Consider the following 27,445-nt stretch of genomic DNA (forward strand, 5'->3'; position numbering starts at 1 on the left):
CTATACATGTGCAGCATGTGCTTGAGATTAGATTTCTATCCAGTAGTACCCATTGATCTGCATCTGTACAGTTGCTCTCCTGCTCCAAACTGAGGGCATAAGAGGCAGTGCAGACTGACATCTTTCCATTTCCATCCTTACTACAAATTAGTTATCTGAAGCAGAAGGGAAGAGGGAAAGTAGTGGAATACAGGCAAAGACCACACGTATCTAAGACCTCTCAGTACAGGAATATAAACTTCCCATTACTTCTTCAAATGCTAGTCCCCATGAGTATATCTTCAGTGCAGCATAGTTCCAGAGTTAGTGGGTCTTGAGTCAGCAAACCCACGTTTCAGTCAGCAGTGACCTCTGTCCGTGGTTTGGCTGGAGAGTTTTCAACTATTCAGCCCTCCAGCCAAGACTCTCACACAGTTTGTGTGTGAAACAAACCAGAGCCCTTATGGGTACACATTCCAACAGCAGCTTATTTCAGTGACCCTCTGTTGGTATCGCTCTCTAGACTTTAAATAGTCCCAGTCTTGGTAGGAGGATGTATCTGCAGGGCTTCCTCCTCGGAGACATGGTTTATCCATTTAGAGCCCTTCTGATCCCAGCCCTTCAGCTGGGCCTCAACCATTCACTACCCTTCTGGGGTGTTTCACAGCTCAGTGTTCAGCCACTTCTCAAATCCCTTCTACAGGATTTAAGTTACTTCTCTAGTGACTGGTTTGGGGGAGATCTAGTCCCACCCACTACTCTGGGTCTCAGGCCAGGGTCCCTATGGATTGCAGCCATGTGCAGCTGCATCCCCTTTAAGTAGTCATTACACTGCTACAGTTCCTGGGCCAGTTGCCTGCAGCCTCAGAACCTTAATAAATGCTTCTCCCTTATTGTAGGGCTAAAGCCCTTTACTTGGTCCTAGCAGCCAGCTCAGCTTTCTCTTGCTCTCCCAGCACCCGTCAGCAACTGATCCTTCTGTGGTCCTGCTGCTTCAACCAGCCAGGAACACAGTCCTGGAGTGTGTCTAGTATCCAGCTCCTTCCATAAGGCATTGCTGGGCCTTGATAGGTTGCAGGTGCCTTTCTTAACTGGCTGAGTCCCCCACAGCCATTTCAGGCAGCCTAGAGTATTTCTCAATTACTTCTCTCTGGTATGGGGTGTGGTAGGACCTGAAACCCCCAGCTGGGGGCCCTCTAGGCCTAATATGCCTTGTCACAGAGAGATAAAGGACCTCAATCAAAAAGACAGAAGGATGATTTGATTTGACTTGTGCATAAAATACCTTCATGGAAAGAAAACGAGTACTACAGCTCTTTAATCTCCACTCCTCTACCAAAAAAAAAAAAAAAAAGAAAGCGTGATATAAAAAGATGCAATAGTTCAAAGTCAAAGTTGAAATTCAATTAAAACAAAGCAAAATTTTGAGGGAGGGTGATTAACCATAAAAGAAACAGTGATTTCTCCATCTCTTGAGGTCTTCACAGCCAGAATGTTTTTTTTTTTTTAATTATATCCATTAGTCAAACACGTTACTGGTCTCAATAACAGGTAACTGGATGAAGTTATACGGTTTGTATTATTTACAAATCACTCCAGAAGGTCGCATCACCACAAGTGTGAAAAATCATCACTCGCTGCTTTGAATAAAGAGATTCCACAAACTGGCTATATCCAAATTGGCTCTACCCAAAAAGTTCACAATTTATTTGGACTGGCCAAACAGTTAACAGACCTTTTTAAAATGGTGAATAAACCCTTTAAAGATCCAAATCGCTTACAGTAAAATCTACTCCATTGCCTAGAGCCTTGCATTTTCCCTCTCTGCACTGGAATTAATTTCACTCCAGCTGAAAAGCGTAAGATTTAAAGTTACAACTTTAATTTTTGATAGACATCCAATTCACAGAGATGATTCCAACCCCGAAACATCTGAAGTCAATGGTACTAACACACATGGGTCAGGCTACTTACATAAATAAAGGGTTTGCATAATCAGGCCCATGTTTGTACAGCACTGACCATACTGGTCACTTCCTAATTTAAGCCTTGATTCATCAAAGTACTCATCATGTGCTTAACAGCTTGTCTGACTGACTCCAATATGCTGACATTTAGGCATTTCCACAACAACCTTGCTGAATCATGACCTTACGTACCAGTACGTATCAAAAACACTGCTCAAGGTTCTGTATGATGTCATCTGTTATCAAAGCAACAGCAATACCCAAAGGTAAGGTGATTCTTATTTTGTGTGTTTATAATGTCAGCAATCATATGAAAAATTATTTAAATTTTAATCTCACATTTTAGCAGACTAAGACTTTTCATCCATGTTTGAACAGACTGTTTCTCAAATTAGAGACCCAAAAAAGTCCAGTTTTCACATACAGGATTTCATATAAATCACATATCACCAGTCACTACTCCTTCAGCAGTGTCCTCATGGTGTCTTCTCCAAGCATTTTGTGAACTTCTCATAAGCTCACACAGTTTAACAGATTCCAGTTTTCCTGTGTCCATCTTTCACATACAAAATAGAGTACACCTGTGCTGTGAAGTCCCACTTTCCACGTGATGAGTGAGAGTAAAATAACCTTTTAAAGAAGGAATTAAAATGGTCCTCTTCTACCGCGCTTACTCTTGAGATGGCCAGCTGAACGCCGAAGTTTTTTCCTCTCCTGGTGATGTTGCTTCTCAGCCTCCTGCTGTTTCTTCTGCTGCCCTGACTGAAATATTTACAAAAGAGACCTGAGTTAGAATCCCAAATGTCCCAGAAAAATGGTACCACATTAACAAAGTCAAAAAAGTTTCTGAGCTACCTGAGGTAAAAGCTGCACAGTTCCACATGTAACACAAAAAGGAATAAGATAATTCCGTACAATATTTACGGTTTATAAAAAACTTCCTCATTAAACTGTCAAACACCCAATTACCACAGAAATTAAACCTTTTATTTTACCTACACATTGCACAAATTTATGTAAAATTAGGAGCAGATTTATTATAAGGTTTGCGTACACGCACCCTTAAAAAGCTATGTTTCCAATATATAAATTCTAATGGTAAAAATGTTATCATTAAGGCAAAGTTACAGCAGTTTGTTCAGTACAGTTTCTTTAAGGTTCTGACACTGAAGCTTTAAAAATTGGTTATTATTTTAGAGTCACACTAAAATAATCTTTTTTGCTTTCCAAGTCTTGTGATTTTCACTCTGAAAGTCTGAAATCAAAATTATTTACATTCCAAACACACATAAAAGATTTTTAATTTGTGCTTTCCTGGCATCACTTCTACTCCAGAATGGAGATGAACAGTTTATAGTTCATTGCAGACTTCCAGCTATACCCATGTTTAAGTCCACAAGAGTTTGTTCCTATGTTGGCAGAAGATGGCTATCACACTGAGATTGTGCCTACACTAGCCCAAAACTTTGAAATGGCCATGCAAATGGCCATTTTGAAGTTTACTAATGAAGCACTGAAATACATATTCAGCGCCTCCTTAGAATGCCAGCAGCCGCGGCGCTTCGAAATAGATGTGGCTCGCCACCGTGCGGCTCGTCGAGACGGGGCTCCTTTTCGAAAAGACCCCGGCAACTTCAAAATCCCCTTAGTGCTAACAGCAGACAGGAGTAAGGGGATTTCAAAGTTGCCACGATCCTTTCGAAAAGGAGCCCTGTCTGGACGAGACGTGTGGCAGTGAGCCATGTCAATTTTGAAGTGCTGCGGCTGCTGGCATTCTTATGAGGCGCTGAATATGTAGTTCAGCGCTTCATTACTAAACTTCAAAATGGCCATTTGCATGGCCATTTCGCAGTTTTGGGCTTGTGTAGACATAGCCTGAGTCTTTACAGAAAGGAATTTCAAAAGACAGATAAGAGAAACTCCCAGGAAGCTCTAAGGTTTTATTTTATTTTGTATGTTTAAACTTGTATTATATTACACAAAATCACTGCGACCGATTACAGTACTATGAATATTTTCTACATAAAACCTGAGAAAATTTATATACCAATACAGCATGTTTCTGTGCTTTGTTGAGAATATATTCCACCTTCTCAACCATCAATACCAAGTCAACAAGACCATAAGAGCATGCTGTATGTTTTGCACAGTTTACATAGCTACCCAGTGCAAACTAAACTGCCTCTCTACAAATCATCTGTAATTCCAGGACTGGGTCTACACTTGCAGCCAACTTTGGAGGGGGCACAGTAATCAGAGTGTTGGGAGATTACAAATGAAGTGCTGCATATTTTGAGGAGTAAAGGAACTTATAAATAGCGCAGGCACTTCGAAATGCCTGTGGCTACACACATGCCGGCACTTTGAAGTTTGACACTTCAAAGTTGCCGCAGGGAAGAATTAGCCTAATGAAGTGCTGCGTATTAACTGCAGCACTTCATTAATAATCTCCCACAACCCTGATTACCATGCCCCCTTCAAAGCTGGGGGCAAATACAGACCCAGCCCAGGAAAAGTCAAATATTTTGCACTTTAGAAGACAAAGTACAGTAAAGCTTCACTAGTCAGCACTTTTAGAAGGTGAGCCCAAGAACTGACCTGCAAAATGGGGATGAGGGAGTAGATACAGATAGGCCGGCATGCATTTATTTCATGGGTCTCTCTCTCTCTCTCTCTCTGTGTGCGTGGCACTGCATAACCCCATGCACCAAAGACTCACAAGCCAGAACACAGATGGCTTATACAGTGGTGACAGTTTCTCTTCCACACACATAGGAAGGAGGCAGAGGCAACTGCACAACCTCACCTATTTTGTATTTCAGCAAGAAATTGCGACCCTGAATATTCACTACAGTGTGGATTCACAGTGTTAAGTGTTTTACATCTATTGCACAAAATACCACCCATAATTCATGAGACTATACAAAAGAGGAGGGAAAAAAAATCACTTTAATAAATTAATGAAGCCAAAGCAAACCTAACAGCTATGCATAGAGAATAGTTATGCCCCACTTCTGTAATCTGCTTAATAGGAAATGACATTATGATCCCCCTGAGAGCAGGAACCTGCACACTGGGGTTCAACTGCAAAATCAGGGCCTCTGGAAGCTGTTCAAAGCACTGATATGCATTTTCTGTGGTCTGTAAAATGACTAATGTACTTCAGGTGTTAAGATTATTTACATCTGTCAAACCATAAATAAAATATAGAAACTTGAGGTATTTTTATTCTGATCCTGTCAGGACTGCATATGAAATAGAGGAGGGACACTGTCCCAACCATTTCATTAACATTAGTGTATTTATCACCAAAACCTGTCATACTCAGAATCATAGATTATATTGTCAGAAGGGACCATACTGCAATCATTTAATCTGATCTCCTGTATAAGACAGGCCTCAGGATACACCTGAAATAATTCCTGGTTTGAATTGGAACATTTCTTTTACAATAAGATCTAAACTTGACTTTATAGTTGTCAAGTGATGGAGAATAAAAAAAAATGACTCTTGGTAAGTGGTTCCAATAGTTAATTACCATCATTGTTTAAATGTGTGCCCTCCTTCTAGCCTGAATTTGTCTAAATTTGGTTGCTAGTGAGTAGACCTTTGCCAGCTACAGCAGAGCCAATTACTGGAGATGCAGAAAGAAACTGTTTCTATGTTCATGAAATCAATACACACCATTTTGCTTTTTAGTGCTTTTTTGGAGGTTTGCAAATGTGTATGAATCAGTTAATTCAGAAGTTTATTCCTTCTAGCAATATATCTTTAGTTTCATGGGTATTTTAATAACGTATCAAAGAAATCCTTATTGTACCACTCAGCATTTTGGTACACTACCAACATTTTACAGTAATAAGGCACAAAATAATAAAATATGATTTTTAAGGGCACAAAGTATGGGATGAATACTTAAGTGATTTATTTAAAGGATTTTCTATTTTAAGAAATTACTAATGGTTTGTCTACATGGCAATTAAAAAGCTGTGACTGGACCATAGCAAGTGACTTGGAAGGGGGGCTCAAACTATGAGCCTATTTAACTGCAGTGTAGACATTCAGAGTTGAGCTGAAGCTGGGCTCTAGGAACTTAAAGTAGGAGGATCCCAGAAGCTGAGCTACAACCCAAGCACATACATCTAGGCTATGTCTACACTACAGCTATCTGTTAACAAAAGTTACTGTCAGAAGAGATCTTCTGACTAACTTCTGTCAACAGAGTGCAGCCACACACAAAAGCAGATGGCTCTGATGAAAGAGCAAGCCCAAACTGCTGTCTTGGAAGAACAGCCAACAGGACACAGCAGAAAGGGCTGCCTGGTGTTCTATTAGCCCTGTCTGTTGACAGAGGGCCCCCGACAAGAATGTCCAAACAGTTTTTTTGTCAACATATTCTGTCAAGAAAGGCGTTCTGCCTCATGGGGGAGAAAGAGAAGGCTGTCGACAAAAGTGTCGAGTTTTGTTGATCGTATGTCAACAGAATGCATTTTTAGTGTGGACACTCCATGGGCTTTGGTCGCCAAAATCAGTGTTTTGTTGACAAAGTCCTATACTGTAAACATAGCACTACACAGCAATAAACAGTCCTTGGTTACATCTATACTAGAGAGTTTTCTAGACAAAACTGGTTTAGTCAACAAAACTTGTGGAGCATCTACACACAAAATGTGTTTTGTCAACAGAAAATGTTGATAAAAAAGTGACGAGACATGCAGGAGGGAGGGGCTTTTGTTGACAGAGCAGATCAAAAGATCAATCTGTTTTTATTTGTAGGTGGGATTTGTTGTCAGAAGTTTTGTAAAGATCTCTTCTGACAGTAACTTCTGTAGACAGATGCTTCTAGTGTAGACGCAGCCCTTTAGTCTGAGCTCCATTAGCCCAAGACAATGGGCATGGGTCAGGTCAGCAGTAGGTCTTTAACTGCAATGTAGACATACCCTAACGGTTCAGCTGTGTCCACATTTACAAATAAAATCCTGCCTTGTAACTTCTAGCTCTCTCTCCTGAAATGAACAATTGTTTTTAAACAACTTGCAATTACTTGTTTCTTGGTTCAGGAAACTCTCCCAAATACTCTAAACTGCCCTCAAATCCTTGCAGTACTTACCATGCCAGAAGTTATTGCTTTTTGGACTTTTACATTTAACAGGTGTTCTTATCCTATAAACAAAGGTCAACAAATTTGCTATCCGATAGCATAAAAAGGGAGTTCTTCAGGGCTGGCCTTTTAGTATCCTTCATAGCAAGTGACTTTTGATTTAATCAGGACAGTAATATTTCTAATGATGCTGGCTGAAGACGTGAAAAGGCTTGTATGGAAAGTTTTTGGTTATAAAGAGAGAAAACACGATTCCAGTCAGGCTCTAGATTAACAAACTAATGCTTAAAATCAACAGAACTTAATTTTCTAAAAAGTACTTTAGAATGAATTCTGGACAGTGGAAGGAAAATCCTGTGTAATTGAACCAATGAAAGATATTATTTCAACCACTTTGTGCCTCTCGTCTTTTGCCAAAACCCTGTGACAACACAGCTACAACACTGCAAATGGAACTGAAAGACACTGGAAATACTGCAGCCCCCATAATGAAAACAAAAGAAAGACAGACCATTCAGGAAATGTCAGGAGACAAAGGGGTGCATGTTCAGATCTGGAAGGAAGCTGATACCATAAGGCCACTTAGGTACTAAAACGTGTTCAGCCTCCAAAACCCATTGATTCACAAGGACTTAAAAATAATAAACCCATGAAGGCTAGACAGAAAGACAGAAAATATCATGATACTCAATAAATCCATGGTATGCCCCACACCTTGAATAGTATGTGCTGTTCTGGAAGACAAATCTTAAAAGAGACACATTAGAATAGGAAAAAGCATAAAGAAGGGCAATAAAATGATTTAAAGGATGGTACAACATTTGCATGAGGAAAGAATAAAATGATTAGGATTCTTCTGCTTTGAAAAGTGATGACTAAGTGGGGATATGATAGAGGTCTATAAAATCATGACTGGTGTGGAGAAAGTGAATAATGAAGTGGTTATTAATCTTGCACATAATACAAGGACTAAAGTTTAACCAGTAAAATTCATAGGCAAGCAGGTCGAAAAACAAAAGGAAGTACTACTTCAAACAATGCACAGTCAGCCCACAGAACTCATTGCCAAGGGATGTTGTGAAGGACAAAAGTATTATTTTTGAACGGAGTTATGAGGTATGCTCATGTAGGAGAGGTCCATTAATGGCTATTAATCAAGACAGTCAGTGATGCCACCCCATGCTCACTGTGTCCTAAGCTGCTAACTGAAGCCAGAAGCTGAGGATGGACAACAGAGGATGGCTCACATTTCCTATTTTGTTCATTCTTTGAAGCATGTGGCACTGGCCATTGTAGGAAGACAGCATGCTGGCCCACATGGACCACTGGTCTGACCCAGTATAGTCATTCTTATCAAGGACTATGCATTAGTTAGTTTCCTTCCCTTTTCCAAAAGTACATCAAATCTGCACCCAGATCTTGGAGATGGGGCAATGACACACAAGAGTTAATGATGATCCTATTAATGATGACCGTAGAACTTCCTGTAGCTTTGCCAATTACTCTCTCTTCATCTTTTGAAAAGAGTATATCATATAACATGGCTCCTTTCCAGCCCTACTTTTTTCTGATTCTATGGATTATAGTGGGTTTAGCTCAGGGAAGGAGGGGGGAGTTTTCCATTCCATCTTACTTTTCTTCATCTCTCTTCTCTCCACTTGACAGAGAGGAGACTGGGGCATATTTATTTTTAACTGGCTTCAGTACCATTATAACTAGTGTATATCTGTATATTAATTAAAAACTGCAACACCGAGAAGACCTCTTAATAGAGTCACCTGCAACCAACTTTTGACAAAAGTAATATACTGATTTTATTGGGATTAAATCTAGAATGGCATTTCAAACTATTCCCACATCTTTCCCGCCACAAAAATCTTTAGGAAGCTGGTATTTCTTTTGTTCTTTTGTTCCCCACCAAATTGTAGGAAGCACTTTGTCTCAGAATTTTTTAATTTAAAACTACTATAAAAAGATCATGCTTCAGAAGCCCTGCAAAGTTAATTTAATTAGCTCTAAGCAGCTACAGTATCAATTACAATGGCTGGTCAGACTCCTGAAATAGTGATCCTTCACAGACCTTCACTGGAATTTGATTTATTCCACAGTCCACACATTTTAAATTTCAAAGTGAATACAATGTAGATGAGAAAGGCAGGTGAAAAATTAGTGATAGAAACTCCAATAAGAAATTCCAGTGACAGTGGTTTACTCGACCTTTTGTGCCCTGGTCATCCAAAGGGGCACATCCTAATAACTACTGCAAGCATTTTCCCACACTACTGCAGTTTTACTGGCATGATGAGAATGGAAAATGTTCAACAGAAATAGATTTGAAGACCACTTTTAGCTGAAACAGATTTCACCAACTGAAGACTCAATTAATATGGATATTAATCTTTCACCAACTCCAACCATGTTTTACATATGAAACATTTTCCATCCAAGTATCAGAGGGGTAGCTGTGTTAGTCTGGATCTGTAACAGCAACAAAGGGTCCTGTGGCACCTTATAGACTAACAGAAAAGTTTTGAGCATGAGCTTTCGTGAGCACAGACTCACTTCATCAGATGCTGATGCAGACCAGCATCTAATGAAGTGAGTCTGTGCTCATGAAAGCTCATGCTCAAAACTTTTCTGTTAGTCTATAAGGTGCCACAGGACCCTTCGTTGCTGTTACATTTTCCACCCAAAGATCCCAAAGTTGCTTACAAAACATGCAAACCCATACACACAATCCATTTCCCTCCTGACTTCCTCTCCCCCATTGTTCAATCACCTGGAGGGTGAAACAGTTTTTTAGACACAACACAACTACACACTATGCTACACAGCTATTTTTGGCAAGAAATTAAGATGACAAGCAGTTGAATTTGCTTTGGAAAGTAAGGCAGACAGAATGCAAATATTCAGGTTGTAATTTGGCAAGTACACTATATGGAGATATATGTATCTCATAGAAATTTTTTTTGCCTATGAATTAGATACCAGTCAAACCCAGTGCTGCAAGAACTAGCAAGGTGCAAGAACTGGATGATCTAGCTACTGATGATCTGAGACAGAAATGGTGTTTGCCATCAAAATATGAGCCTGGAGGGACTGCCTCTACACGCGGCTATGTAAAAGGAGCCAGGGTTTTGTCAGACTGTGGAGAAATCCAGAGGGACATCCATGCCAGATGGCTTAGGGCTTCCTGGTTTTTCTTCAGGTTACAAATTAACCATCTCTTATTTATAGAATACTTTTTTTAAACTCACCTTTTTTAACTTGAATGTCATCTGTTTGCTGCCTACAGTGGTATCAGATACGCTGAGTGTACCAAGCTTTTCTTCAAGCTTCAAGCGATCTCCAAGAGTTTTTCTGCAGAGAACAATTAAAGAAAAAAAATCTTTTTTTCTACTCTTGCTCCCACCATATTGCTATTGTAAAGACCTATAATACAAACAAAGGAAATCACAAACTCTACAAAACAACTGAATCTTATAACTTGCAAAATATTACATTTGGGTTGTATTTCTGTCATTCTGCAACCAATTATTAAGCAACTTATGCAGTCAACTCAAGTGAAAAGTTTTAGTTATTCCCTTCAAGCACTGCTCATTGTTCAGCCATTTTTCAGCTTCTGCCACTTTTTCATTTTTAAATTCAGGCCCCAATTGAGACACAAACCAGACCCAATTAGACCATTCCCTCTTACTGAATCAACGTGTGTTGTGACAGTCATTTTCTATGGAATATCTGGAGATGCCAGGAGCAAATCATTTGCAATAGATACACTACTGTATTGGTTTTCAATAAAATTTAAAACAGGAATTTTAAAGCAAAATTTACACATTTTTAAAGGAAACTTAGTTCCTAAAGCCAGAAATACTTTCCAATATGAAAGGCTACAATTCATTTTGAAAATTTTCCCCATTATAACTAGTATTTCTAAACTCCTCTATAGCTACCTGAGCTGATTAAAATAACATTTTTGACACTGCCAGTATGGGAGCTCAAAAAGTGATTCTAAAAACAGTTTCATTCTACTACAGTATCACAATAAAATATTGCATACCTATCAAAGATTTTTATTTATAAATAGAATCAACCCCCAAGATTCTGCACTAATGAATGGAAGACCTTGTTTCTGAATCACAGGATCGACCTCCCTCATCTGGCACCCTTGGGACATATTCATCTCCTCTGTGGGGATCAATGATGCACCACCAGGGGGTCAGTTTAGTGTGCCTATTGAAGACCTGCTAAATTGACCACAGATTGCTCTTCCTGTCAGCTCAGTACTCAACTGAAATGAGATGTGTACGGTCAGTTGAGAGGAGAGTTTCTCCTGTCAACCCATCATGGTTTAAACACTGTAATAAGTCAACCTAAGCTATGTGAACTCCAATTATGTTATTCACATATGCAATTCCAGCTAAGTTAGGTCAACTTAACCCCATAATGTAGACCTACTCTCAGAATCTAAATTGTTTAGGGCAGGGACTGTGTCTGTTATATGTCCTTGCATAGCCCCTATCACAATAAGGCCTTGATCCATGACTGGGGCTCTATTTAGTACAATAGTATTTTTATACTAACTGCAAGTAAGAGTGGCTCTAAATGACCAATCAGTAAGACTAAATTTTATTACATAATGGCTGTGTCTACACTACCTCCCCACTTCGAAGGGAGGATGGTAAGTAGGGTGTTGGGAGTTTATTAATGAAATCCTGTGGTGCACATGCAGCACTTCATTAAGCAAATTCCACCCCCGCAGCAACTTCATAGTGTTAAACTGCGAAGTGCTGGCTCATGTCTTGCCGCGAAGGCACATTCGAAGTACCGGCGGGTTAGCCACGGCTAGACACGAGCCGACACTTTGAAGTTTAACCTTTCGAAGTTGCCGCAGGGGGGAATTTGCTTAATGAAGCACTGCATATGCACTGCAGCACTTCATTAATAAACTCCCAACACCCTACTTACCATCCTTCCTTTGAAATGGGGAGGTAGTGTAGACAAGCCCAATATGTACCATTTGGTGTGACAACTGTAATATACTTTTAAATGGGTTAGTCATAAATGCTCTAACATAACTGTAAGAATGTCTTAGCAACCTAAGAGCTGACTGTTAGACCTTTCTTGAGACGGAGAGGGAGAATACCTTTTTCGTGCAATTTATCAGCAAGGTTCAGATGTATGTATTTCAAAGATTACTTTTATGAAGGGAAACAACCAGATAAACACACTTGTGAGAAGCAGTCACAGAAGTCAGCGAAATGCATGTGAATGAAGTAGCTTATAGATCAGGCTGTCATTGTGGAGCCAGGGGTGTTTGCAGGATCTTGGTTAAGAAGTAATTTCAATCTCTCTCTCTCTGCAGTCATGTCTACACTACAGAGTTTTGTCGACAAAACTCATGGAGTGTCCACGCTACAAATGTGTTCTGTCAAGAAACTGTCGACAGAACACAGCAGTTTTCTCAGGAGAGTTTAGCCGCTCCCGTATGAGGTGTAACGCCTTTGTCGACAGATTCTGTTGACAAAAAAATAGCGTAGGGGGCCCTGTGTCAACAGAGGGGGCTTCCGGTTACCAGGCAGCCCTGTTCACAGAGCTTCTGGTTGGCTGTTCTGTTGACAGAGGGCTGGGCAGTCTAGCTGCTCTCTGTCAACAGAGGGCATCTATTAGGCATGGATGTGTTCTGTTGACAGAGGTTCTGTTGGGAAATATGTCCCGACAGTAACTTCTGCTGTAAAAATTCTGTAGTGTACACCTAGCTTCTGTGTGTGCGTATAAATGAAAAGCTTTTTCACATTAACTATTAAAAATTACTATAAATAATTGCTTTCCCCCGACTAGGTATTTTGACTCTGATTTTCCTCCAATATATTTTTCAGTGAAAACTTGTTCCATCTGTGCTATTTGAGAAGACACGCTAAGCCTCAGAGCTGACTATGGCAGGTGATCTGTCACTGATAACATAGTGAAATTTCTATTTTAAAACTGGAGTACACTTTCTTCTCCTTTGGCAATGAATGAGACAAATGTGGCTACTACCCAACAATTCTTTAGCATGACTACTTGGATGGTGTTTCAGTCACAGGAAAATGAATGTGGAGAGATAAAAAGAAAAATCTGATGGGAGCATACTTTTATTCTATATATGATATAGGGGATGCACATATGTATCTGTGTGGTACGCACTCACAAAAGTATTGCTTAAACATCTGTGTTGTGACATGCAACAACTCCATCCATAGGAAGAGGGAATGAAACATATATTTATTTCCTCCAGAAACATGGCCCAATGCATATACTAAGAGCACTGTTAAATTATGTATTATTTGTATTACCATACTACCTAGGAGACTCATACAAGGACCAGAATCCCATTATGTCAGGTTCTGTACAAAGACAGAAAGAGCTTACAATCTAAGTATAAGATACAAGATAACAGATGGATAGAGAGAGACATGGAACCGCGAGGAACCAACCAGATAATACTGGTCAGCATGATAAGACACCGGCATGCTGAGATCAGCCTAACTGTTGCTGAGTTTTTGCAAGCATCAGAGGAGAGTAGTTTTCAGGAGGTGCAGCATGGCAGAAGACACAAACGTGTTATTTGAAACTTTTAAGAAGTGGACGATGGAAGCTGCCACTGACAGGTCAACATCTCAACAGAGAATGAAAGATGCGGGGAGACAGACTGGGATGGATTTAAAAGTGAAGATAAGCAGCTTATGTTTGATGTAAAGAGAAGGGGGAACATAGTCAAAGGTCTGTGGTAAAAAAATGATCTTTTCATCAGCCTTCTCAACAGATATGAGCAGGGCAAGACTGAATTTGTCAAGCCTGGTGAAAGGGAAATTGCATATAATCAAGACATTCTATGATGAGCGCTTGGAAGGGAGTTTTAGGTGTGTGAGACTGATACAAAAGGTCATATGAGATATTACACAGAAAGAGTCTGCAAGATTTGGAATGGAGATCTGTGTCCTCACATGCAGGCTGCGTCAAAGATGACACCCAAGTTGTGGGCTGGTGCAAACAGTGAGGATGTTGGTGTTGTCCAACATGACCATTAAAGGCAGTAGCAGGGAGAGTCTGGGTTGTTTTCTTGATTTTGGAGGGAATGGGAACAGGGAAATTAAGTACACTGCTTCTGCCATGTTGAAATTTAGCTGATGGCTATGAGATGTCAGAAAAACTGGCTAAAATTTTTCTTTGGCTAGAAAGAACCTTGCCTGGACCTGACTAGCAGATCTGTGAAGCTATCAGCACAGAGATGACAAAACCTCTGTGAATAAAGTACCCAGCAATATAAAGTGTAGAGGGAGGAGAGAAGGTCATGATGGTCAGAAACCTGTGAAATCCTGACAAAAAGCTGTAGTGGCGGATTCAACTAATCCTTTTCAGGAGCAATGAGTGGTAGAATGAGAACCAGGAGAGAGAGTCTTGGAACCAAGGAAGAATTTCAAAAAAACACAGTTAAAAGCATCAAACATGGCTGCCAAGTCAAAGTAGGACGAGAATGGAATATTGGTTCTGAGCTGCGGCTATGCAGGTGCCCTTAGAAACTACTCTTAAGGACTTTGGTACATTTAAACACATGCTTCAGGTCCTGAGAATCTTTGAATTTATGAAGAAATTTACAGGATGTACTAACTGTTCCAAAGCTGGGCTTGGAGCAGTGCTGAGTCAGGAACTTGACAAAGAACCACCTAGTTTTATATAAACCATAAACTGTTTCCCCAGGAACATTATACAGCTATAGAAAAAAGAACACTTTGCCATTAAGTGGGTAATGGAGGCATTAAGATATTTAATTATGTTGGTCACAGACCATCATTCTTTAAATTGGCTACATCAAATCAAAGACAAGCATGCCAGAATCGTCAGATGGTATGTGCCGTTACAATCTTTCCAATTTTCAGTACATTGCTCAAGGAGTCAGCATAAAAACACTGAAGCTAGCTGACACTATGATGACTGTGTCTTTGTGATATGCACGGACCAGGATAGATCATGCTCTGCATCAGATCAACTATACAATGGGACTGTGAACTGACACCATCACATAATTAGATTTTGAAAGAGTTTGGGGAGTACCCCATGTGCAGTCTGAATGCTGCCTGGCTTAGTGTAAATGGGATAACTCTTCTTAGACCTTGTAATTTAAACATCCCCACCCTCCACCTGATCACAATTTGTTCTCCTTTTCAAATTACAGGCTGAAGTAGCAACACAAATACACACACAGTCCACTGCCATCTGCCAGAGCACCCAGAAAACTTACATTGCAATTCATGTCTTTGAAACAACTCAAAGAACTCAAAAGAAGCCCCATCCCCTCGAATGAAAAGAATGCCATGAGAAAGTAAACTGAAAAATCAATACACAAGTGGAAGGAAACTCTAAATAAAGAGTTGAACATCTATAATGAATAAAAGTATAAACATAAATCCGCAATGTGTACAATCTGCTTATAAAATGCAACAAGGAAAATACAAGCAACATGTGCAGAAGTGCCAAAGATTGAAGTACAGTAAACCCCTGAAATGCATGATTGCAAGTTGTGCTTAACTTGCATTAACGTGAGTGAAGCGCAACTTGAAGCCGCTCTGCGGCTGTTTGCCTGCCCAGCTCCCCGAGCTGTGCTGGTCAGGTTCCTGGCTCCCGCCAGGGGAAAGTAGCTGGGAGCCAGATGGTGTCCTGATTTCTGGCTCCCTGCCTCATTGCACCAACACTGGTCAATTTCCTGTCTTCTGTGAGGTGGAGAGCTGGAGTCTGGCTGGAAGCTCTCTGCTGTTCCCAGGAGACAGGAAACTGACCAGCGCTGGTCAGTTTCTTGGCTCCTGAAGCATGCGAAAATTCACCTTACCCAGAGGTTGCCAAGAATATTACCTCCCAATAAGTCAGGAGTCTACTGTACCAATCTCAGTTACGACTTATAATACGGTGCCCACAATGTGCATGCCACTTTACAGACCAAATATGTAGATTGTGGGTCTCTTCCCAAGGGTCTTTAACCTGATCTCCACATGCCAAGATTTTCAAGCACAAGCCTCTTCATATGTATTAACAATGACATTTACAAGCAAAGATTATAGAAATTTTGTGATGCTGTGTGTTTATTTTAGCACCATATGAGAAAATTGTTTCTTGCATTATTTCTAATTTGGAGATTTTTATAGTGCTTATAGTAAACACAAAAGCTGATACCACAGAATCAATATTATATCAATAAATACAAGTCCTATATATACTGGATTCAGTGTTTCCTTTCAAAACACATCATTGTGTTACCTATTCCTAAAATGCCCATCACCAGGCATCTCAGTAACGCAATTATTAGTTTCAGCACAGCTCTCCATTCAGTAAAACTGTAATAAAAGCCTGATTTTCTGACGTGCTGCACATATGTAGATAAATGAACTCAAAGAGAACCTCTGGCACTAAATACCCAAAAAATCAGCTCACTTTCTGACATATCTAATAGGAAAGAAGAGCTTTACATACAGAACCCTACTGCTTTAAGTAACAGCTGAGTTAAAGCATATAAACAAAATTGTATTTAACACCTATAGTGTTATGGGCAGAGAAGGGACGGGGAGAGTTAGGGAGCAGGTTATATATTTTTGTAATAAGCCACAAATCCAATGCCTCTGCTCAGTCCATGATTTTTACTGTCTGTCAGAGTTAAGAATTTAAGCCCCCAGACTAGTCCTTGGAAGGTATGCAGGTTTCTCTTGAGGATAAGGACTAAGAAGTCAGTTATAGAGCAAGCGCTTTGTAAAAATTGTTCACTTACAGAGTTTTTGTTATATGTATTTATGTATTGTATTTTTTGTTTTGTTTTGTATGATTGTAATTCTAACCCTCCTGCCCCCACGCCACCTTCCACCCTCTGACTGGAAAGATGTCAACTGTCCACTTAACCTTGCATAGTCCCTTGAAACGAGTGTTAATTATTTATGATAAACTAGTGATCGCCAAACTTTTGACCATGTACTGCTAACCTCTCACCTGACTGCAGCTGGGAGCTGGGCCAGATGCAAAGATACAATCAGGGCAGAGGCTGGAGCCAGAGCCACAGCTGAACTGGGAGCCAGGGGGGCATGGCTAGTGGAAATTCAATGGTCCAGGTCTGCAGCTGGGGCATAGCTGAGGCCAGGTGGTATGGTCCCTCCCTGCCCCCACTGGGGATGACATTGGGCCCACCATGCCTCCTGAATGTTCCTCTTCATCCCATCATACAGGTTGAGGACCACTATGCTCAACAACCAGTTCTACCCTATATTTCACTGTGACACTGAGTACCTTTCCCAGACTTAATGAAGAGCACTATGAAAGCTAAAAGCTTGTCTCTCACCAACACATTGGTCCAGTAAGAGAGACTACCTTTCCCACCTGGTCTTGCTAACATCTGTAATCAATAAAACTATAACACCTCAGTATACAAAACATACGAAACTCACACAAAATATTTTACCCTGCCTTTTCGCACTACACAGAGAAGGCCGAAGAGACTAGAACTCAGACAACTGAGATAGCAAATTAGTTTTTATAGCATCCAGATGCTTTTGAACTATCTGGGTCAAAAGATGTTTTTAACTGTCCACTCCCAGCAAAGAGAGGCTTACTTTGTAAGCATTAAGAAATAAGAGTATTCTATATTTACTAATGGGGAAAGATCACAAAGGATGAGATTGCAAACCCCTTTATTCACAGCAGTGAACTAACTATCACATGGAGTAGTCCTACTAACATCAATGGGACTATCTGTATGACTAAGTGTTCACCAGGGTGAAGTAAGGGCCCCCAATCTGGCTTTAAATGTCAAAGCCTTACCCCATGGGTGTCCAACCTTTTGGCTTGCCTGGGCCACACTGAGTGAAGAGGAATTGTCTTGGGTCGCATATAATATAGTTAATGTATATAAATCACATAATAATGTTAAAAGTGTACGATCTTGTGGGGCCGCATGTGGCCCGCGGGTTGGACATGCCTGCCTTACCCTTTTCCTTTAAAGTAAGACACAGGAACTACATGTACCACTTTAACGTAACAGGGGAATAACAGATGAAATGAGCAACACTGCAAGTTATGCCTCTTAGTTACTACATTTGACTGTAGAAACTGCTTTTAGGATCACTGTGCCTGCTAAATAAACCTGGGCCTGCATTACAGAAATGTACTTGAGAACATCCCAACCCAACTTTATTAAACTGAAGTATTAGTCTTACTTCATTAGCTTTTGCTTTTTGGCAGAGTCCTTGAAGCTTCTGAATTCCTCCCCTGCTTTAATTTCAAAGAACTGGGGTTTCAGTGTTGTTTGCTGATCCTCCTTGAACCTTTCCTGCCGTTTTACTTTTTCCTCTTGGCGTAGAAGTTTGCGCTGTTTCCTGACCTCTTCAACCCAGCCTTTTTCATCATCTGAAGTCTCAGAACTTTCTGCATCACTTGGTTTTCCTTCTGGTTCTTCCTCCTCTTCCTGAGGACAAAAATAGTTATGCTAAGGAACCATTAACTAGTTTTTAAAAAAACTATTTGCCCAATTAGTGTACGTGACAATCTCTACATATGCCCCACTTTGAAGAGAACTAGAATTCCAATAAACCAAACATTAACCAAATAGAGCATGCAGAGTAGACTCAAATTACATCCACAGACATTGTGATAGATATAGCAATAAATGAATATATTTAGACATTAATTTATTTACATATATTATTTACACAATCTCATAAAAGAGAAAATAGTCATGGAAAATTATTGATCGGTTTATAAATTATTGTGTTTTTTTATACACCCTCTGCCAAACTAACTGATTAATAATTTTCCATTGCTATCATCTCCTTTCTAAGGCTGTATAAATAAAAAAGCAGAGAAATATATGTCATCCTAATCTAGAAGGAGAAAGTTTTACCTGCTCCTGTGCTTCCTGCTGTTCTAAAATCTTTAGTTTCTTCTTTCTTTTCTCACTTATTTTAGAAACAAGTGGATTAAGCAGCCTAAATTCTTCACTCTTTTCATCCACCTGGAAATCTGGGTTTTCAAACATGACTTTGAACCGGTCATCAGCAAGGATGTTTGGCAGATTCTAGAAAAGATTAAAAAAACAAGAGTTGATGAGACGATTTTGAAACGAACCTTGGTACAATGATTTTTTTTTTAAACTTAAGTTAATTCAGTTACTACTGAGGTTTTTTTAAACAAGAAAACACAACTGGATTTAAATTGTTAATTGCTTGGTATTCCTAGACCAGTTCACAAGCTGTGGTCCACAAGCTCCATTCAAGGTGGTCCATGCATAATTCCTTCTCAGATACACGCTGGGGCAGCTGCACACAAAAAATCAAGGGCTGCCCACCTAATTAGTAGAGCAGTGCAGGCATAGCTCCACCAATTAAGAGCTTGGACCATTGAGAAGACGCATATGTAAAGTGAGGTGGAGGCTTTTAAGAGACAGGGGATAAATGTGGAGGCAGTGAGGTAAGAAGAGAAGGTGGGGGAATTTGGGACATACAGGGCTGCAGTGCCCAGAGAAAGAGGCAGTGGGGGAGACCCTGTCATTTCAAGCCTCAGCTTAGGGACTGTTGTGGCAGGGGAGAGAGGACGAGACCGCCCTTCTTCCCAGCCAGAAATTGGGTGCGTCCATGCTGAGGGAGAGAGGAAGACACCCCCCTCTTTCCCAGCTTCAGCTCAGGGCCTGCTGGGGTGGGGGAGAGATAGAGAGACTCTCCTCCTCCTTCCCAGCTCAGCTCAGTGTCTGCTGCAGTGGGGAAGACCCTCCCCTCCTTCCCAGCCCCAGCTCAGCAGCTGCCAGGGCAGGGGAGGAAAGAAGAGACCCCTTCCTTCCCAGCCACAGCTCACGTGTGCTTTAAAATAGTGAGCTCATGGTACAAACAACATTTGGAAAAATCATTAAGTGGTCCATTGAAACCCTCAGCAATTTTCAAGTGGTCAGTGAAAAATGTTTGAGAACCACCATCTTAGACCATTTACATCAAGATTAGTACATTTATCTACTGTATGTTTTGCTATTTTCATGTAAATCACATAAAAACTCTTATAGATCTGTACACAAAATACATCCTGGCACTCAAACTACAGGACTCACAAGTTCTCTACTGTCCAACATACTATATATTTCAAGGTTAATGCCATTCTGCACTATCTACTGTTGAAATGACAATCATTGAAATATTCTACTTTTATTTTTAAAACAATTAAGCTGCTTAGCACTGAATCAGGGTAGCTTCTTTTCTAAATCTAAGCATCTCTTGTTTGTGTTCTAATGAAACAACATGACACAAAAACACATTTGGATGAAACCAAGTCTAGCAACAACATGCTGTTTAATGTAAATTAACTTGGAAAGGTCTCAGCCTCTTTCAGTCAATCAGCCATGTTTATGGGTTGAGAAAGCTGCTTGATCAGGGTGGCTTCATCACATATGAAACAATATTCAACAGAGATGCATTTGTATTTATGTTTCATAAGACTATTTTACTATTAAAAACAATGAGAAGTCCTGTGGCACGTTACAGACTGACTGACCCACTTCATCTTTGCCTGTGAAAGCTTTTGCTCCAAAATGTCAGTTAGTCTATAAGGTGTCACAGGACTTCTTATTGTTTTTGTGGATACAGGCTAACACCGACACCCTTCTGATATTTTACTATTAGTATTTAACCTCTTTTTTTTTTTTTAATAAGTTAAAGGGATCTAAGCATCCAGCACACACTTCCCTCCCCACATTCAGCAACAACCCCAAATACAGCAGGGAAAGAGGCAATTTTGTCTGTCTCAAAAACAAACAAACAAACCAAAAAAACCTGATCTGGCAACACTGAAGCCAACGATAAATTCTGCCACAGACCTTCCTGGACATAGGATTAGAATAAATGATTTATAAATTTCAACAAATATTAACATGCTTCATATAAAAGATTTCCTCAAGAGGTTTCTCTTTTAATAAAGAAAACAAAAATCCTTTTGTGTGATACAGCAGCAAAATTACTACCTCTCCATGTCAACTATTTGTTTTCACAGCTGCTTTGAAAGGAAAAAACATAAAAGGGGAAAGGTTTAAGTTAGTATCTACAAATGTCTGACTAATGGTCTAATCTAAAAATAAACAGCAGAATCAACAAAAAAAAAGTAAAACACCTGTCCTTGGAAACCTCTCTCATACTGTTTCAGGAAAACATTCGGAACCTGCATTTTTATATAGTATTTTATTTGTATGTTAATGAAGTATATAATAGATATATACCTCTAAACAAATATATTAAGGGCATGAAGATGGTGACTTGTGAGAGAGGCTCAGAGAGCCTGAATTGAAGACTCCACCACCACTGCGTACCTCTTCATCTTTTATCTCTTCCTACCAAACCACTGGTGAGGCAGGAACTTTCACCAGACCAGACATGACACAAAGCTTATGTCTGCCCTGCTGGCTATATGAATGCCAATGCTGTTCTGTTGTAGGATGGCATAACTCAGTCACCCTTTTCATCTTTACAAGTGAAACGGATTCTCTGATACACACTAGGGGAGTGTCATGGCAGATTTTACATGGTCCATGTTGGAAAGAGCCTTCAAAATGCGCTACACAGCTTTGCCACTGATTGGCTGCTATTTTTCTCTCCTGCCCTCCTAAACATTTGTCTAGACCTGTATTTACAATCTAAAACAGTTGCACAAGATTACTGTTGCAGCAGAGTGAAGCGTTTAGACTAGTTTATGAAGTGAAACAAAGTTAAAAACAAACAAACCACTGTTAATTCTTTGGGCCAAGCAGCACCTCTTCCTATGTATACGGACAATGCCTAGCAAATTGTAGGCACTATCATGATACACATAAATAAATAAAAAGGTTTAATTTTGGATACTTTACTGATCAGAGAGTTTCTGTACTCTGCTTCCCACCTCATCTCCACAGTAAATGCTTCATCATTACTAGCCTGTTATATAATTCACCAGATATTATTTTGCTATATTCCTGATTCCCCAGCACTGATGAATACCACTATAAAGTCACCTAATTTGGTGCAGTGTATGATTACACATAAAATCCTTATTGAAAAAAGCAAGCAAACTGGCCTACAGTCTGTAACCATTGCCAGTAATGAATACACTGAACTATATATTATGCTGATGCTTCTGTAAAGTTACAGACACCTCCCATATGAAGTTTTACCTTTTGTTTCTTTTTCCTAGTGAGCTGCTGTTCCTCTTCCTCTTCAATCAGCTTCAGTGCCAATTCTTTATTAACCTTTGGAAGTTTCTGATGAAGAAAAGGAAATGTAAAACTCATTGGTACGTTATTTTTTGTGCCTAAGAAACTTTGGCTATGTTACACATTCCCAGGCCTAAATTTAGTTCCAAAGACAAAAATTTAGTTCCAAAAGACAAAAATAATCTATCACATCTACTTTTCCTGCCACTGTGATCAAAAAGTTTAACTCAATTTAAATTAAAAATTGGGTTTACCCATCCAATGCTGCTACTACTACTGTTGCTGGTATTATAATTTAAAAAAGTTTCATCAAACTAATGACCCCCTAAGACCTAAATACAGAAACAACCATGGATCTATTCCCTGTCAAGTTAATAATAAAGCTCCCAAAGCAGTTGAGTATTCTGGCAAATGGCATAACATGCTTCACGTTCTAGTTTTTGACTGTGAAGCCATGTCATGGTTTCAGAAAGAAGACATTCATCTGCATAACCACAGGGCAAAAGCAATGTTAACAAGTCACTGAGAAACCTGCAGAAGTTGACCTGTCTTTTTCTTTACTGATCCAAAAGAATTGATAGCATTCTACTGAGATCCTGATGCATCTTTGACCTTGGCAAGGATAAGATATCAGGATGGTGAGGTAGGAAAAAAATATTTTTTTAATCTCTACTTAACTTTTTGTAATTTCTATGCTGTGCAGATTTGATCTGGAAAGCCTTGATAAACAAGCACTGAAGATAATGATGCTGGTTTCACTTTTCAGAGCATAACTACATTTTAAGGACTTGATTCATTTGACAAATTGCCAGTTTTACACGTAGAAGCAGACAGCTTCTTTGGCTACATCTACACTAGAGAGCTTTCAAAAGAAGCCCTTCCAGAAGATCTCTTCTGAAAGAACTTCTTTCGAAAGCGTGTCCACACACAAAAAGCAGATCAAAAGAGTGATATGTTCTTTTGAAAGAGAGCATCCACACAGTCCCTGCTCTTTCAAAAGAATGGGCCAGCGATCGAAAAATCAGGTGCCAGGAGGACTGCTCTTTCGGAGGCCCTGGCACAGCATCTACATGCATTTTCTTCCTAAGGAAGCTGTTGAAAGAAGTCATTCTTCTTGAAACTGTAGTGGAAGAGTGCTTTTGAAAGGAGTGCCACATTCTTTCAATTTACTTTCAAAAGAACATTTTGTGTGTGAAGACGCTCTGTGGGATCTTTCAAAAGAGCCCCCTTCTTTTGAAAACTCTTTCGAAAGAATTTGCTAGTGTAGACACAGCCTTTACGTCTTGACTAGTCTGTAGAAATTTTGAAGCCTGACAAGACTAAAGTGTCCTTTCTCTTCTGCTGCTTCATCTCAGTTTCTTTTAATCAAACTGGGAACCACATATGTGTGAAGGCCACCATTCAATATAAAAGAGGTAAACAGACTGAGGATGCAATTTGATTTCAGGGTTCTAAGCAACACCAACAAACATGTATGAGGAGAAACACAAAACCCCAGTTCAATTACAGCTCTATGGTGTAGCTATTTTACATTACTACATATGAACAATTTTCTCTAAAACTGAAATCACTGTGAATAGGAACCAACCTTTAGCTGAACTCTTTGTGCACGTGTTTCTTCTATTTTCTGTCTAATTTTCTCTTTTCTGTATTCCTCATAGGCAAATGGGTTGACCATAATTTTCACCTTTTGAATACAACAGAAGACATTAAAGAAAGGAAACAAGTTATGCGGGAGTCAGAACTTATAAACTTACTGTATACATAATGGCAAAAATATACCATAAACTAAGAGCAGGCTTAATATATTAACTTTATTTACCTTATGATATAGTCGTACGTCCATGAAAAAACCATGCATATATGCTCTGAGCAGTGGTGATCCAATGAGATGGGTAAGACCTGGAGGAAAAAGCAAAACAAAAAGGATCCCAACAGGAGGGGGGAAAAAATCACTGTTTTCAGAGGACTTGAAAGGAAGTTTAAAATACAGAATATTCTCTCAATTAAGCTGACTGAAGACGTGATTAAAGGAAAAGAACAGTAATGATGTGAAAGTACCAAGCTCACCAATAGCAAAGAATTTAAGTGTCTCCATAACGAAAATAGTCTTTACTTTTCGATGCAGTAAATGTTTACTGCGTAATTTTTTAAAAAAGTTAACTAGCCCACAGTCTATGAGTAGTTTATCATAAGGATTATTTGTGAGACAGTTTCTGAAGGCATGTGCATGTTGGATATACATATCTGAATTAAGCTTTTGGTGTGGCATACTGATGTTTTAATTAAGAGCTTTTGCCTTGGGTCACTACCTTTGAAGAACAGGCAAGTTGAAAGATATAAATACAGCACCACAGCAGTTCATAAAACTGTCACCCAAGGCCCTAAACTAAATAAAGAATGAAAACCTCCAAATGTAAGAAGAATGTGAGAGCATTTATCTTCAGACAATTCTGCACAGCGGAGAAAAAGGAGAACTTTTCTTTAAAGAAAACATGACCTCCAGATCCAATAGTTCCAGAAATTAATACATCTTGGCTAAAAGAATCCCAGAAATAAGAGGTTTACACTGAGTTTCTTCCACCTCCCCAACTAATTTTGTCAACAAAACAAGACTTGAACATCATCCTCCAGAGAAAAAGCATTAAACAAAAACAACAACAACAACAAAACAAAAAACCAAAACAAACAAAAAAAGCCCACAATGCTGGAATTATAAAACATAAACTAAGGGCTTGTCTACACTTGCTCCCCAACTTTGAAGGGGGCATGGCAATCAGGGTGATGGAAGATTACTAATGAAGTGCTGTGGTGATTATGCAGGACTTCATTAGCTTAATTCCCCCACAGAAACTTCAAAGTGTCAAACTTCGAAGGGCCGGCATGTGTGTAGCCATGGAGTTGCCGCCGGGGAGAATTAGCCTAATGAATTGCTGCATATTCACCACAGCACTTCATTAGTAATCTCCCATCACCCTGATTACCATGCCCCCTTTGAAGCTGGGGGCAAATGTAGACCCACCCTAAATGTTATAAACTTGATTGCGCCTAGTAGACAACGTTTCATAGAAAGGACCTGAAACTATACAGATAGCCCCAAAAGATATTCCATCAACAGATACCTAATGATAAAAACAGCAATACTTTCAAAGTTCCAAGTGCATGATGCCCCAACCTGGTATTTCAACCCTAGGCTAATTTGATTTAGATCCTTCAGGTTAATGAAAATCCAAAATTGCAGCTAAATTGCTCAAAAGGAGCATTCTGAACCCGAATTCACATAAGCATGATCTGTTCATTAAGACACAGGTTTAAGTCTGAGGCAATGTTTATACTACCACTTATGTTAGTAAAACTTATATTACTCAGGAGTGTGGAAAAAAACCAGCAATCCTGAGCAATGTAAGCTTTGCTGGCAGAACCGGAAGCATGAACAGTGCAACAACAACAGGAGAGCTCTCTCCCACCAACACAGAGCAGCTACACTGGAGATTTTACAGTAGCTCAGATGCGCCACTGCAAGCTGTTTATTACAGACACAGCTTTAGAAATTCAGATTCTATTCATGCGCCTACCATAAGCTTCTTGTGCTGGTGAAGTTGTTACGATCATGTCTACACTACAAGTATGATAACTGCATAGCTATAGCACTGTTGCTATGAGACTAACTCTGTAGTCTAGACGGAAACTACTGCAACAAAAGGGGCTTTCCATAGTGTAGAAACTCCACCTCTCCTAGCAAAAGCAAGTATGTCAATGAAAGCATTCTTCTGTCAGCCTAGCTGTGTGTATTGCAGGGATTAGGCTGGCATAGCTACAGCACTCAGGACTGGATTTTTTACATTGCTGAGCACTGTGCCTAAGTTTCACATGTAACCTACACCTCAGGTCATACCTCAGTTCCCCATCAGTGTCCCCCCTAATTTTTGAATCTACTGCACCAATCAGTGGAAATACATGCTGCTGGCTATGGGCAGCCATGGACGCTCTCCTAATCAACTGGGTGGCATCTGACTCTCTCCTGGGTGGCCACTCTATTGCTCAGTTTACAGAGAACACTGCCCCCATTTGTAAAAAAAAAAAAAGAGGATAATATCTTCCTATCTCCCAGGGATATTATGAAGATAAAGCATCACTGGTGGTAGAAACCATTAAAAAGACCATACAAATAAGTTGCCACAGGAATCTGCATGAGCGCCACTGCATAAAAGTCCAAAACATTGTCCTCACAAAGGATACCATTTCGTAAACGTATTCCTTTACCTAAGTACTCACTATTGCCACCTCATCATCACAGTATCTGAGCATCTCACATGTATTTAAGAATAGGAACAACTGACTTCTGTTTCGCCTTGTTGCTAAAAGAACCTCAAAGAATGTCCTCAGAAATACAAATGTACATCTACCTTCTCCTCAGGACAGGAGACAAGTTCTGAGCAAAGGCTGTTATTGAACTGACACAGATTACCACAGAGTAGAGCAATCAGGGCTTGCATACTAACAACAGTGGGTAGATTTGGGAAGAACTACTTTGCATAATTTTCTAACAACCCCTTTATTACTGATCATCATGCCCAAACTGCTGACCTACATACACGCCACAATGCAAGTGCCTTAAAACTGAACAAGGAAAAGAGGACAAAAAGGAGAAAATAAATAGAAGTCTCTCAAATTTACCTAAATTTTCAAGATCTTTTCTGGTAACAAATTTGTAATCATCATAAACTGTGCTCTCTGGATTCTCCTCCAGTTCTTCTGTCAAGTTGTCCAAGAACGAGCACCATTTTGGGGCAGGACCTAAAACCTGTGAACATGTTAATAAGAGTTCTGAATTCACACATATACTGAAAGACAAACGCATAGCAGTGCCTCACACCTGCTGCTCTATTGCAGTGTGAAAGTAAATTGAAGCTAAATATGCTCAAATAACATCTTAAGAGCACAGTTAAACCTGCTACTTGTAGTACATAAATACCCTTGTATACTGTTTGCCAGCACTTTTGTTAGAATTTAGGTCATTTAATATAGGTCAACAATTTAAATGCTTTTTGTTTAAACGCCTCAAAAAGTGACAAATTGGGTTGATTATATATTAAAGGCCAAACATGATGAATGCAGTTTTGAACTTAAATGATGACTCTAGAAATCAAACACATCTTTTATGTTCAG

General features: G+C 39.6%; 1 protein-coding gene across 1 annotated transcript in view; it reads right to left on the reverse strand.

The window, feature by feature from the left end:
* Nucleotides 1-718: 718 nt before the first annotated feature.
* Nucleotides 719-27,445, reverse strand: part of NOL10 (nucleolar protein 10) — a 76,275-nt gene continuing 49,548 nt past the window's right edge. Inside the window, exons 14-21 of the mRNA XM_074991268.1 lie at nt 26,954-27,080; nt 24,099-24,178; nt 23,865-23,963; nt 22,238-22,324; nt 18,959-19,132; nt 18,276-18,523; nt 10,305-10,407; nt 719-2,708 (exon numbers count right to left, since the gene is read on the reverse strand). Of these exons, the coding sequence (XP_074847369.1) occupies nt 2,592-2,708; nt 10,305-10,407; nt 18,276-18,523; nt 18,959-19,132; nt 22,238-22,324; nt 23,865-23,963; nt 24,099-24,178; nt 26,954-27,080 (1,035 nt within the window). The 3' untranslated portion in view covers nt 719-2,591. The remainder of the gene's footprint in view (nt 2,709-10,304; nt 10,408-18,275; nt 18,524-18,958; nt 19,133-22,237; nt 22,325-23,864; nt 23,964-24,098; nt 24,179-26,953; nt 27,081-27,445) is intronic.

This window comes from Carettochelys insculpta, chromosome 3 (assembly GCF_033958435.1).
Source record: "Carettochelys insculpta isolate YL-2023 chromosome 3, ASM3395843v1, whole genome shotgun sequence".
Lineage (NCBI taxonomy): Eukaryota > Metazoa > Chordata > Testudines > Carettochelyidae > Carettochelys > Carettochelys insculpta.